We start from the raw sequence: 13041 nt of genomic DNA on the forward strand, positions 1-13041 counted from the left end.
CTCGATGAAGCCTTTTTACAACATGAGGGGTCGGGCCTTTTCCTATATGGGCTTAACAATGGGCTTGTGGAAGTTGTAGGTCTCAACCAGCTGATCATGTGAATTGCATCATTTGAGCACATGTCCCTAATCAGCTGTTTGGTTGTAAAGTCTGACTAGGGAGAGCAAGAGAGAGAGAGGGGGTGGGTATCATGGCACAGGGCAAGGGTTGAGTGTACTGTTTACCAAAACATGCCGCATCGAGACATACGTTAGCGCCAGAGGCAGCGGCAGCAGCTAGGAACCAGCAATCTAATTCCTGCGTCTCTCTCTCGCGCTCTAGCCTGCCTGACGACAACCTGTGATGGGGTCTAGTTCTACCACTCTTACAACCAGAGCAGGTGGGTGTGGTAGGCGTGGCTGCCACTTGCTCTACGTCCAAAATCTCCGTCTGTGTTGCTGCTCAGACAACCTCATCTCCAGACCAGTGGTTGTTGCTTCTTGACCTTAAAGCAACCTTCCGGGGAGTGTTTCCATGATGACCCTTTGAGCTAAGGTTATGTCATCTTCCTACCACCCATAAAGGGGAACATCCTGTGTTACTTTAACTGTACATTGATAGAGTAACACCGGTCATTGTCTCAGTATATATAGAGCTTCACCGGTGGAAATACGTGAGTATCACTTCATCCTCTTGGTAGGAGTGTCCAAGTGTCTTCTCTCATCTGCGGATCAACTCTTTCCTCCAGTCCACTTCAGTTTACCCAACTGGTGGAGTTGAATCTGATGATCTGTGATTCATTTTTCTCTTCGGAATTGCCAAATTAATTTGCTTTGCCATCTTTACTTTATTGATGCAGCTGTGTATACCATAACTAAATCATCTGCAATATTGCTATACCCAAACCTTGGAATTTTACCTTTCGATGCTTTTCATCAAACAACATCTCTCTACTGGAGCTGAGGTTCAAAGTCATTGAGGTCTATTTGGATGCTTAGTACTAGATTCAAGTATATACCAACTTGTTCATAGTATCTTGGAAGTGTCTACACTCTAGTTGCATTTTGCAACAAAAGTTTGACATTTTGGTGATAAATTGCCGACACCAAACCCATCCAATCGGAACCCTAAACCTGCACATCAGTCATAGATCCTGTGACATGCCACCATGCCTACCTCACGACCCAGGTCACCGATGGGTAACATTGGACGAGAGTCTCGAATGCTGGCTCTCTCTTTCATCTACAAGAAACCCTGGTGTAAATTCTTTGGCCAACCTGAGGCAGAACCCAACAACGTTGAGGTAATTGCTTGTTCTTCACGCATAAATTCATAATTGACCATAAATGGTACTCTTAAAAAAAAATATTTAAAAATTGATACAATTGAATTTTTTGCTAATTTGCTGAAAGAATATTTAAAAATTTTTTTTTTTAATTGTTGAAGTAATATTTTTATTTTAATAGTTTAAATTGTTTAGGACCAAACAGAAACTCTGATATCAGTCATCTTTGTGAGTTCTCAATTTTTTTTAATTGCTTTATTTAATGACCATTGTTAGGAACTGATATTAATCAATCTTAAATTTGTTTGATTCACTTGTTTTCATTTCTAAACCTTTTCCAACATATTTTTTATTACACATCATTCTTTACATCGAATTTGGCTTCTAAACATGAATATTAATGTATGAAATCACGCGACAAAGTCGCTATTAAAACATAATATATCATGACGAGATTGTGTATTTCACCTTATGGTTAATACTCAAATGTCATTATTTATCATGAAATGCTTTCTGTGATTTATGACTTGGAGTTTTGAGCGTCCAGTTGTTGTTGTTCTTTTTTGGGTGTAGATTATGCCTTGGTCGGCTCCAAGTAGTGTCTCTTGTTGATGGTACTCCATATTTAAAGGGTGAGATAGTCTGTAATGATGGATGGTTTCATTGGTTTGTTATGAATATGAACATCAGAATGTGATATATTGCCTGTATCATTAGTTAGGTTCACACAAAGGTCTGTAAGCTTACTTTGAGATTATCTTGTAGAGTACGTAACTAGAGTTAACTGTTTCTATTGAGATGGTTCTCCAATACTTTAAAAAAAAAAACTTTGCTTTTGACTTCTTGGCTTATTCATCATGGAGTGCTGGCTGTTACTTAATAGTAATCAGCCTTTAGGACTTGACACAGTCACCACCTTGCCTAGGCATGCGTTTCAATTTCTCAAGTTTTCTACTTCATTGATAAAAGTCTTGTTATCAATTCAAATGAACAGCTGAATCAAGCAATTCCAAAGTTTGGAACCTCTACCTCTGTCAATGCAAATGTCAAACTGAGTTATGCACATGACCTCTTATTTATGAAAAGATTTTTCTTTCTGTTTCTGAAATGTAAAGAGAATCCTGAAAATAGGTGTTTTTTTGTTGTCAAACAATTCTGTTTTACCAAAAAAAAGTTTTAGATCTACATAAATTTGTCTCAGTTTTAAAGAAAATAATGCTCTAAAGTATCAGAATGAAAATAGAAGACATAATGATAAAACTTTTAAAACTTTTCAAACTTTTTTTTTTGTCTTATCCAGCCTGGCATCTTGGAAGTCCAAAATGACTCTGGCAAGCTTGTAGTAATCCTAAATTGTTTGACCAATTTCTGTTAATTTTTTATGAAATAATGAATAATATGGAAGGTTTATTAAACCCTAGGTTGTTTTGCACGTTCCGCAAGGTTTTTACTGCTGTATACATATCATACCATTAAAAAAAAGCAAGTCAGGGATTTCTCTCTTTATCAACTCATAAAACAGAGAACATGGATTGTAACTAACTAATTTTAGTAGTTTTTTTAAAAATCAAATAAGCCATGTTTTTTAAGTTACGAGCATTTAATGCTAATAAACTTATGCTTAATGCAATAATGCACGTCCGACACAACATGATAACACCCCTGCCAGCCACACAACAATTTTAGTCTCGTCACTCAATACAGCCTTTTAAGGTGTGAAGTCCAACGCTTTACGATTGACATCTGTCTGACATTATATTAGACACTTCAAAGCCAATTTGACTGACAAACAAAGTCAAAGTCAGACTGTTACGTTTTTGAGAAACTTTGGAACTCTTTCAGTTTTATTTCCTTTTTTGGCAATGGCAAACAGACTAAATCAACTTCAATTTCAGCTCGCCATTGTCCTTCAACAACTGATGTTTCAAAGTTCAAAAGGCCATCTCCCCGTTAATGTTTGACTGATGGATTTAGAGTACAGATGAGGGTATTTAATTGGAAGAGAAAAATGACAGTCTTCTGCCTATTTAAAATTTGGAATTACATGGCACCTGTCACGATTGAACAATTGTGAACGATTGTTTTCTTTCATTTTGGTAGTATATTGTGCCATTTGTGCAAGTTTTGAATTGCTGGTTCTTAAAATCTAATGCTTTTTAGGTCATATGCAAACTTTCATTGATCTTTTCTTGTTGATAATTGATGCTCTTAATTTGAATGGTATGATTAGTTTTGATGGGAATGGGATTTTATTTCAGAGAATTTGACCCTCTGTCATTGTTTAATTGGAGGAAACCTGACCTACTTTGTATTCCTGTTTCACTTTATGAATGGAATGGTCAGATAGAAAGCATATGATTTGTAAGATTGAAAAAGCCACCAAAGAAAAACAAGAATAGTTTCCAATTTGTATTATATGTTTTTATGATAAAAACATCAATTTATTTAATTTTTCTGGATTGTAGAAAGATTAATATTTTAACCTGTAGAATACCATGCCAGATATATCTGTGGTTGGGGTCTTTAGAAAGTGTGTAATACCAAAATCAAAGATGTTTAATGGGTTAAATGGACTGAAATATGTATGGGCTAGATTGATTCACCCCTCCCCTCCCCCCCCCCCCCCAATATAAACAAGTCTGTCATTTACTCATTATATTTTTTCTTTGGAATGTTTATATGTAGTAAATGCTAATTTTAATCCACATAGGTTGATTTTGGGGATATGTTATTTCACACATTGTAACACATTGAAAGTTTTGTCACTTCGTTCCTATTTTCACGAAGTGACGGTAGTGAGGAAAATCCGCACGCAAATTGTATGCGATTTTCATTCACTACCATTACTTGTTATTGCCCTAACCCCCATATCCATGTATTTACTTAAAACACTTTCCCATTTCACAACAGAGCAGTGACATTTCGTCATTGAATCATGACAGTAAAACTGATTTCTTATCCTCCCCGCAAACACAATAACACCCCCTACTCCAAAGTACATGTGTGGGGCAACAGGAGCAAGCGCGGTAATTATGACGTCAGTCTTGATCCCCTTAGGGATAAGCCGTGTCGAACGCGTGTTGAGGGGAGCATAGAAGAATCCAACCGTGGTGTAATTAACGAGATAAATGAGACAATCGTGTGTGGTTAACATACCGTGAGTCCGCTTGTTTTCTTTCTTAATGCGATTAGCGTCGAGCGAAGTGATGCTGAGCCCGTGTTACTACCCCGTTCTTCACCAGTAAGAACTGTTTTAATGATTTCTCTCTCTTTCCTAACACTCCCCTTTGCCCTTTCTCTCCTTCTCTTCTTTTTCATCTCAAGATGAATTAGTTGACATTAGAGGACTATTTTCAATAGAAGAAATGGCCATAAGGGTTCGTGGAACCCTTGGAGGAAGACTTGATGGATGTTAAGTCGTTGAATACTGAATTTTCTCATTTCCATAGGCTTAACACAGCGACCAACCGGTTCCCATAGACAACAGGTTAACCTGTAATATTGATTTGATATCATCTGCTGGTGGCCAGAAAGACATTAACACTGTATACAATTATATGAGTTAATGCCTTTTTGGCTCTCAATGCACCCTCTGTCTTCTGAATACAAATTATATATCAACTTTGAATCTGTTTCTAGATACATTTGATTTGATTTGTTTTATTGTCCACATTAAATGGAATTTTTTTTTCACATGGTTACCATGTATATACAGTACATAAAACACAGGTCAATTGAACAAATTTTGAATTACACATTGCTTATTAATCACCTAGTAGGTCATATTAATAATTTAAGCATAACCTTTATAGAATCAACACTAAATTTAAAAACAATAATCATACTTTTATATTTTAACTATATGATCACATGATCTCATTAATAACTGTATATTTAAAATTTAAATGTTCATGTATGAATAATATTAATCACTTTAAATGTTGTAGAATACTTTGTATCAAAATAGATTAACGGTATCCCCCCCCCCCCCCCCCCCCCCCCTCCTCGCATTACCTTCAGGAATCATCTCATCTTATTACTTTACTATTGGACATGTGGATGGAATCGGGGACAAACATGTATTCATACACTGGCATGACTTATCTAGGAATTGTATAAACTGAGTCACTTGATGGTATGAATATTTATCCAGCTCCTTCCGACAATGGTTGTTCATTGTTTTGTTCTTTGCTTGTTGGAAGAAACAGCAAATTGCCTGCCATATTCTTGGTTTCAGACAGCTTCTGTAATAAATAACTGAGATATCTTAAATCCCAAATAAAATAGGAAATCCTAGAAAATAATGCAACCTATATAACCACCTATGGCCCTGGATATCCTTGCCTCAGGTGCTAGAGCAGGTTAAAGTGTAAGGAAAGTTTCAGGAAGTAGTTCAAGGAGTAACGATTCACGATTGTTTGCAAACAATACCTGAAAGGTCCTTGTCCGCACGAGCTGAATGATGAATAAGTGCTTTAAGGTATACTGTATTATATTCTAATATTAATAGGTTTTTGTTCCTGCTATTGTCCACCCTTTACAATATAAGTTATTTCATTTCATTGTCTGTTGTTCACAATCTTCAGATTGGCAAGGTAGGTAGGTAGGTAGATAAATATAAAGATATATAGATATATACAGTAGGCTTGCGGGTGCACCATGTGGGAGAGATCGAGATAGTCTATAGATATATAGATCATGGGTGGATGGTTAGATGCAGATAGATAGATAGACAGACAGACAGACAGACAGACAGACAGATATATGGATAGATGGATATAAAGATGGATATATAGATAGATAGATAAACAGATAGATAGATATATATGGAACAGGATAGTCAGACAGATAGGTAGGTAGATAGATAGATAGAGGGATAGATAGAAAGATACATAGACACACAGACAGAAAGACATACAGACAAATAGATATATAGATAGACAGACAGACAGACAGATCAACATATAGATAGATAGATAGATGGACAGATATATAGATAGATAGAGAGAACGAGAGAGATACATGTAGATAGATGGATAGATAGATAGGTAGATAGATAGATAGATAGATAGATAGATAGATAGAGAGAACGAGAGAGATACATGTAGATAGATGGATAGATAGATAGGTAGATAGATAGATAGATAGATAGATAGATAGATAGATAGAGAGAACGAGAGAGATACATGTAGATAGATGGATAGATAGATAGGTAGATAGATAGATAGATAGATAGATAGATATATAGAAAGATAGAAAGAGAGAGATACATGTAGATAGATGGATAAATAGATAGGTAGATAGATAGATAGATAGATGGGTAGATAGATAGGTAGATAGATAGATAGATAGATAGATAGATAGATAGGTAGGTGGATAGCTACCGGTAGACAGATTGAAAGATGTAGGTGATACAGCATGAACTCCAATGGAATTCATATTGATTAGTAGTAGGGTCCAGGGGGAATCCTCATACTCATTTGGAGTGTCCAAGGTTACTTAGTAATTCACATGTCACAATATCGCTGGGCTTCCCTTCAAGATGCACTACCTCACTAGGCCTGTCCTCATCAGACCAAAGTTGTAAAATAACCCACTAATTCCCGAAGCCCAAAATTGCGTTTTCACCAGACCGATATGTCCATCACAAGCTAGATGAAGACGGGCGCAAATTAGCCTGCTATTTTGGAAACAAGACCAAGATTTCTCTGGATATTTTCTCGACCAAATAACCCCCCAATTGCAACTGCAGGCTGATGAAGATGCAAATTAACTGGCTTATTTGAGATCGGGCTAGGTAAAATAGCAGGTCATTTTGCATCTTTGGTCTGATGAGGACAGGCCTAGTTTATATTTAAACTCCTCTAGATGAGCCAAAATTGGAAGAGCTCAGAAAGTCACGGATCAAAACCAGTAATCATGAGCTAGATGAAGTTTTGTTTGCATTATTCCCCCCCCCCCTCCCCCCCCCCCCCCCCCAGGAGTGATGTAGACCCTTTTCATGTTATTCAAAACAAAGTTTGAAAGATGAGAATAGCTTGCATTGTTCTTTTTCACATCTCTCAGTCATAATCGAGTTGCAAAGGTGATAAGGGCCCGCATTAATTCTGTGAAAACGTGTCAAATCGTTGTCCCTGTTAACTTGGCTATCATAAATATGTTTTAATTGCATTACAGTTGTGCATCTTAATGTAATATCTCTCGATGCAAGATGGAGTATGAGTTTTTCATTTGGCAAACAGTCAATATTCGTGGAAAAAGGAACCTCCTTATGGGCATGTCTGCTATGTAAATTCTTTTCATGAAGGAATCGATCATGTAAACACAGCGTTCGTTCGTTGGATCACGTGGCAAACTTTGCTATGAGCACTGCTGTTAGCCTAGGGACCAGATCGGTCTAGATCGACCTAACGGCATGAGTGGTTATGGAAATGAGAGTTTCCCTGTGTCTCCTTCATTAGACGCTAACATTTGTTCCAGAGTGCTCCACGTTTCATTTCATCAAAGATTTAGGGTTAGGGTTATAATTGCAATTGGGTTTGAGATTAGGTTCAGAGTTTGAGTATTAAAGGCACAGTGTTTGGTCTATGGTTGATGTTAGAAATTTCAATTGGTTATCGTAGGGTAATGACTTTGATGCAGTAGTCTCTATGCAGAGCGTGTTTCATACAACTGATGTCGGGAGCTGTGCCATCATTTATTGGACCAGACCAGTTTAGGTCGATGTAACAGCAATCAATGTAAACAGAGTCTCACTCTCGATCATTCCGAGATCTCAGTAATAACTAGGCCATGGCTGTTAAGGCTCAGGATGTGTTCCAACAGACAGAAATCTGTCTACAACAGGCTCTTTTGAAATGCCGTAATTAAAGTTGGATTAGAGAATGTCCATCAGGGATTCGTTTCTGTGATATTACATTGCAATGTGCAAGACATTGATAAACTCTTCACACAAGTTTCCTTTCAATGGTAATGCTTCATGAGCTGATCTGAAACATGATGTATGTTCAATGAAACTAGTTCAAGAGAATTTATTTCTGTAATTCTAAAACTAAAATGATGAATTAGTTCTTGGAAAGGAATCCATTTCAGAGTTGGTTCAAGATAGACAAAGTTGAAATTCAATCATGTTATATCTACATATTCTGAATTATATTGCCTGCCTAGTCCTAAACCATTTATAACGCCACCTAGATGTTCTTATTTTGTTGTCACTTAATCATGTCCTGAAATCTGAAAAACATCTTTAAAGATTGTATCGTTTGTTAGCCAAAAGCCAACTATGCTTAATTTTCTTTCTTTTTTAGCTGGTCTTTATTAAAGTGCTTATAACTATACCTAGACAGTCCTAAAAACATTCATCATCCCAAGTGTAGGGGTCTATATATATATATATAAAGACATTAATTGTTAGGATGGAAAGGTATATGAAAAAAACCCTAGAATTTTAAAGATAGGCTCCATCCTTTCTGAAACGCATAACCAATTAAACAATTATACTCTCGAGCGTTGTTTTATAGCTTTACAACTAAGTACATGCAACGATCAACGAAAACAACTTTGGATGCCACTCATGGCGTTTCCTAATCTTATTGATTATCATGATACATCTCGGTGTTAAGTAAAGACATTTAAAGAAGTAGAAACTTATCAGCAACCAATCTCATCATCCCGAGAGCGCAGCCATGAACTAATTTCCGTCTGGTCCACAGCTACGGGAGGAGGGCCCAGTGGTGCTAATTACCTTGGATGAGCTTTTCAATTACACCTGTCATGCGATTGAAAAGGCCGCGCCTTCTGTTCTCCCATGTATTTATTCATGTTGTGTGAATGTTTTGTAAATGTATTTTCTTGTTGAGTTATCTTTCAGCGTGCATGCTGCACAAAGAGCTCAATCAAGAACAAGATGAGTACAGTCACTATTTGGTGCGTGAGGGAATTAGGGGTCTAGACCAAGTGTTGTGCCACGATAGCTCGACAGGCACAGTGCAGTGCCTTATATTTATCGAAATCTGGATTGGTGAAACAACATTCGTTAGTGAAGAACTTCATGTTATAACTTGGTTGATCGTTTTCTGTGATTTTCTTTGCTGTATCAACATTTAATTTCAATGATGTCCTGCCTAATGAATGAATATGTAAGTATTTTCTTTAGATTTAGGACTTTGAATATCAAGATATATCAATAAGCATCTATTCTTGCTTTGAATCAGATGGCACATAGGAAGGGAAGGTCTTTGCTTTGAATCAGATGGCACATAGGAAGGGAAGGTCTTTACAACACTTCATTTTGAACTCACTGGAGGTGATCAAAATCTTGCAAACGGGGAGAACATCTTTTGCGCATTTGCATGTAGCTCGGTACTATACAATGACTCTTTGAGTGGATAAATTTAGGAAATCTTAGCTTTAGCCCAGAGATGTTAGCGAAAGATAATGGTGTTTTTGTCACTTGATACAACGCACTGAGTGAATGAATGTCATTAATGGGTCCGAGCAGAGCATTTGTATTCCGCCGATGTAGTTATCTGTAGATCTGTTGTCTATGCATGCTAATCTGTACTGTACGACCCAGCTCTCGCTGATATTGTTCATTGAAAAGTCTTTGCAATTAGGTTGACATATGGGATGCAGTTGAAATTGAATGTTATTTTTTGGTTTGGAGAGTATATGAGAATAATTACAAAGTCGTGATTAATTTTGACCAATGTCATTTCACTGAGAGTGAGAGAAATAGAGCGAGAGAGAGAGAGAGAGAGAGAGTAAAATATGGGGAGGGGAAAGGGAAGGGAGCGAGAATGTATGTCAGCTTATGTATTAGGAAACTATTAAGCTTTTTATTTGGAATGTTCACGAGCAGTATTTAATCAGTTTCCTTGTTTTATGTTGACATGTATACACGTATAGGTTGAATGTATGACAAAATTAATGTCTCATCTTCTGAGAAACAGAAGGGCATTAATTTGATCATTTAAACAAAAATAGGAAATACTTTTCTGGCTCCCAATATCTACCGTGTAATGCTCTGAGAGTCACGTTCTGTTTGTTTTCCTCCACAATGACTCTCTCACTTGCTTGTCTTGCCTTTTTGCGATGATACAAACTGTTTAGTTTTGAGTGAGTAGCCCCTCTTTAAGTCAATGGCCTGTAACCAAATCACCAGTCATGAATGTCTCGCATGGGAGGCTGTACGGAAGGGATGATGGCTTGCGAAGATAAGAACCGTCGGACGACTTCACTTGATACATTCATATACATCCTCATCGATGTATCTTTGCATTTCATCATGTTTGCTTGAACAAAGCTATTATAATAAGCTTTAAAGGTAAGCATTCAGCTCACCACTTCGTGAAAAATGAAAATTATTGTGTTGCGTATTTCTTTGGAGGGGTTTGACAAGACAATGTAACTTATAATAATATCAGGGCTCTATACTACTTCTTCTTTTCACCCAAGGCCCGTCTTCACTTTCTCGAGATTGCCAAATATCCAGCTATTTGAACTATCCCGATCGAAACTATCCAGCTAATTTGCGTCTTCATTAGACCGAAGTAGCAAATTAGCTGGATAGTTGGTCGGGATAATATCCCAAGATATCTCGGTCTAGTTTGCAAAATATCCCACTATTTCCGAACTAGCGAGATAGTTTGTGATCGTTTTCATTAGACCGAAGTACGGAGTCAAATATCCCGATCCCATCATGCACAACGATTTCTGGTTTTCCGTGTTTACTAGTTGTACTAGCGCGCTGAGCGGTATATATCGCATGTGCGCGCTAGTACAACTAGTAAACACGGAAAACTGGAAATCGCTGTGCATGATGGGATCGGGATATTTGACTCCGTACTTCAGTCTAATGAAGACGGTCGCAAACTCTCCCGCTAGTTCGGAAATAGTGGGATATTTTGCAAACTAGACCGAGATATCTTGGGAAATTATCCCGACCAACTATCCAGCTAATTTGCTACTTCGGTCTAATGAAGACGCAAATTAGCTGGATAGTTTCGATCGGGATAGTTCAAATAGCTGGATATTTGGCAATCTCGAGATAGTGAAGATATGCCTCCAGAGAGGGTATATGAGGGGTATGACTGAACCAGACCCCAACTTATTATTTTATTTATATAATTAGGGGTGAGGAGTGATTTTTTTTTTTGGGGGGGGGGGGGGGGCTTAAAGGGAAATGCATTTAGATGGTCAGACCTAGCTATATGAAAATTCCTTTTTTTTTAAATGCACATACAGTATATTCATTGGAAATTATTTAATTGTACATAGTTATTGAGTGTTATTAATAGAGTTTGAATTAAAAGGGGTTGTCGATTTGTATGTTATTCTGTACATTGCCTGAGTGTAGTATGAAGAAGAAACTAGATTTGTAATACTTGTTTGGAACAAGTATAGGTGGGCTGATCCAACAAAAAATTGAGACAAAATAAAGGGTACATTTGAGATAGCTTTTTGTCTCATCTACAACATACTCGAAGTTCAGCGTAAACGAAGCTAAAACGACGTAGATATTGCTCGCGAAAGACGGGAATGTAGAATAGAGTTTTGAGAAAAAGTCATATACCATAGAGAATACACGCAAAATGTAAAAAATTTACATGCCTCCTTTAATCGCAAAAATACGCCATGCCTTTGTCAAAATGAAAAATAATAGCAATTGCCTTTGTAGAGAATTGTCTCAGCTAGAACATATCAAAATTTGGAAGAAAATCAATCAATATTTACAGAGATACAATCAATTTTCCATAAATATGCTGACGTCATAATATGCAAATTGGAATTTTGAGTTCGGAGGCCATTGTGATGACGTCATGAGTTAATTGAGGGTCGAATGAGACATGAAACAATATCTCCGAATCATACTCTATTAAAATATGAAAACAAATTGGGGTCACCTTGCATCCTAAAGAGCTACAATGGATTTTGTATAGGCATGTTTTTGCCCATATTTGCTATGTATTACAAGAGCTCGCGCGCACGGAAATTTTTGTTAAACGGTCGATCAATCCGTTATTAATAGTCATAAAGAGACAAACGTGGTATCAATTTGTTTGTAAATATATGTGGTATATTATGAAAGAAAAAAAAAAGCAATTCAATGTTGTGCAAAAGTTTTACGCGCGAAAACGCGCGCGCATGCTCGTACGCGCGATTTTTTATAAAATGCTTAGAATGGCCTAAAACGTATGCAAAATGATTTTCAGACGATTTTGAGCATTTCAAAATTTTGCGCGCGCATTGACGCGCGGACGTACGCGCTGGCGCGCGTTATTTGACCTTTTATTGACCGGACGGATATTGACCTTGATCATGATAAATATGAACGAGAAATACCTTTTGGTTATGAAGATATGATCATGAGTTGATTTTCGTAAAATTTTACAAAATGGCGCCTAGATGACGTCATCAGTGAAGGTCAATGTTGAAAACGTTATTGTGCTTTGTACATATGTCTATACATATGTGTGCCAAATTTCTAGGCATTTGATTGAGCCATTTCCAAGTTATCTTGTTCACAAAAAAGTGGTTAGAAATAAGAAAAATATATAATAATAAATAAAGGCAATTCTAACGAAATTATAAGGTGGTCTGTACGTTATACAGCCCACCTGAAAAGTTTAATCAAGATATTTAAGGCATTCATTCCCATATCCCAGGCTGGAAATGGAACTCGAACCATTCTCATTGAAAACCCCAAATTAGAACCAGCTCCTCAGTGATTTCTGTAACTTGCAGCTTTGTGTTTAATCATGCTTGTCTCTTCAAT

The 13041-nt window shown here is 37.0% G+C and overlaps 1 protein-coding gene across 1 annotated transcript in view; it reads left to right on the top strand.

Annotated features, from left to right (window-relative positions):
- The first annotated feature begins 1137 nt into the window (after positions 1-1137).
- LOC100894000 (kinase D-interacting substrate of 220 kDa B) overlaps positions 1138-13041 on the top strand; it is an 80021-nt gene continuing 68117 nt past the window's right edge. The window contains exon 1 of the mRNA XM_030980763.1: positions 1138-1283. Coding sequence (XP_030836623.1) covers positions 1149-1283 — 135 coding nt within the window. The 5' untranslated portion in view covers positions 1138-1148. The remainder of the gene's footprint in view (positions 1284-13041) is intronic.

This window comes from Strongylocentrotus purpuratus, unplaced genomic scaffold (assembly GCF_000002235.5).
Source record: "Strongylocentrotus purpuratus isolate Spur 01 unplaced genomic scaffold, Spur_5.0 spur5_scaffold_11, whole genome shotgun sequence".
Lineage (NCBI taxonomy): Eukaryota > Metazoa > Echinodermata > Echinoidea > Camarodonta > Strongylocentrotidae > Strongylocentrotus > Strongylocentrotus purpuratus.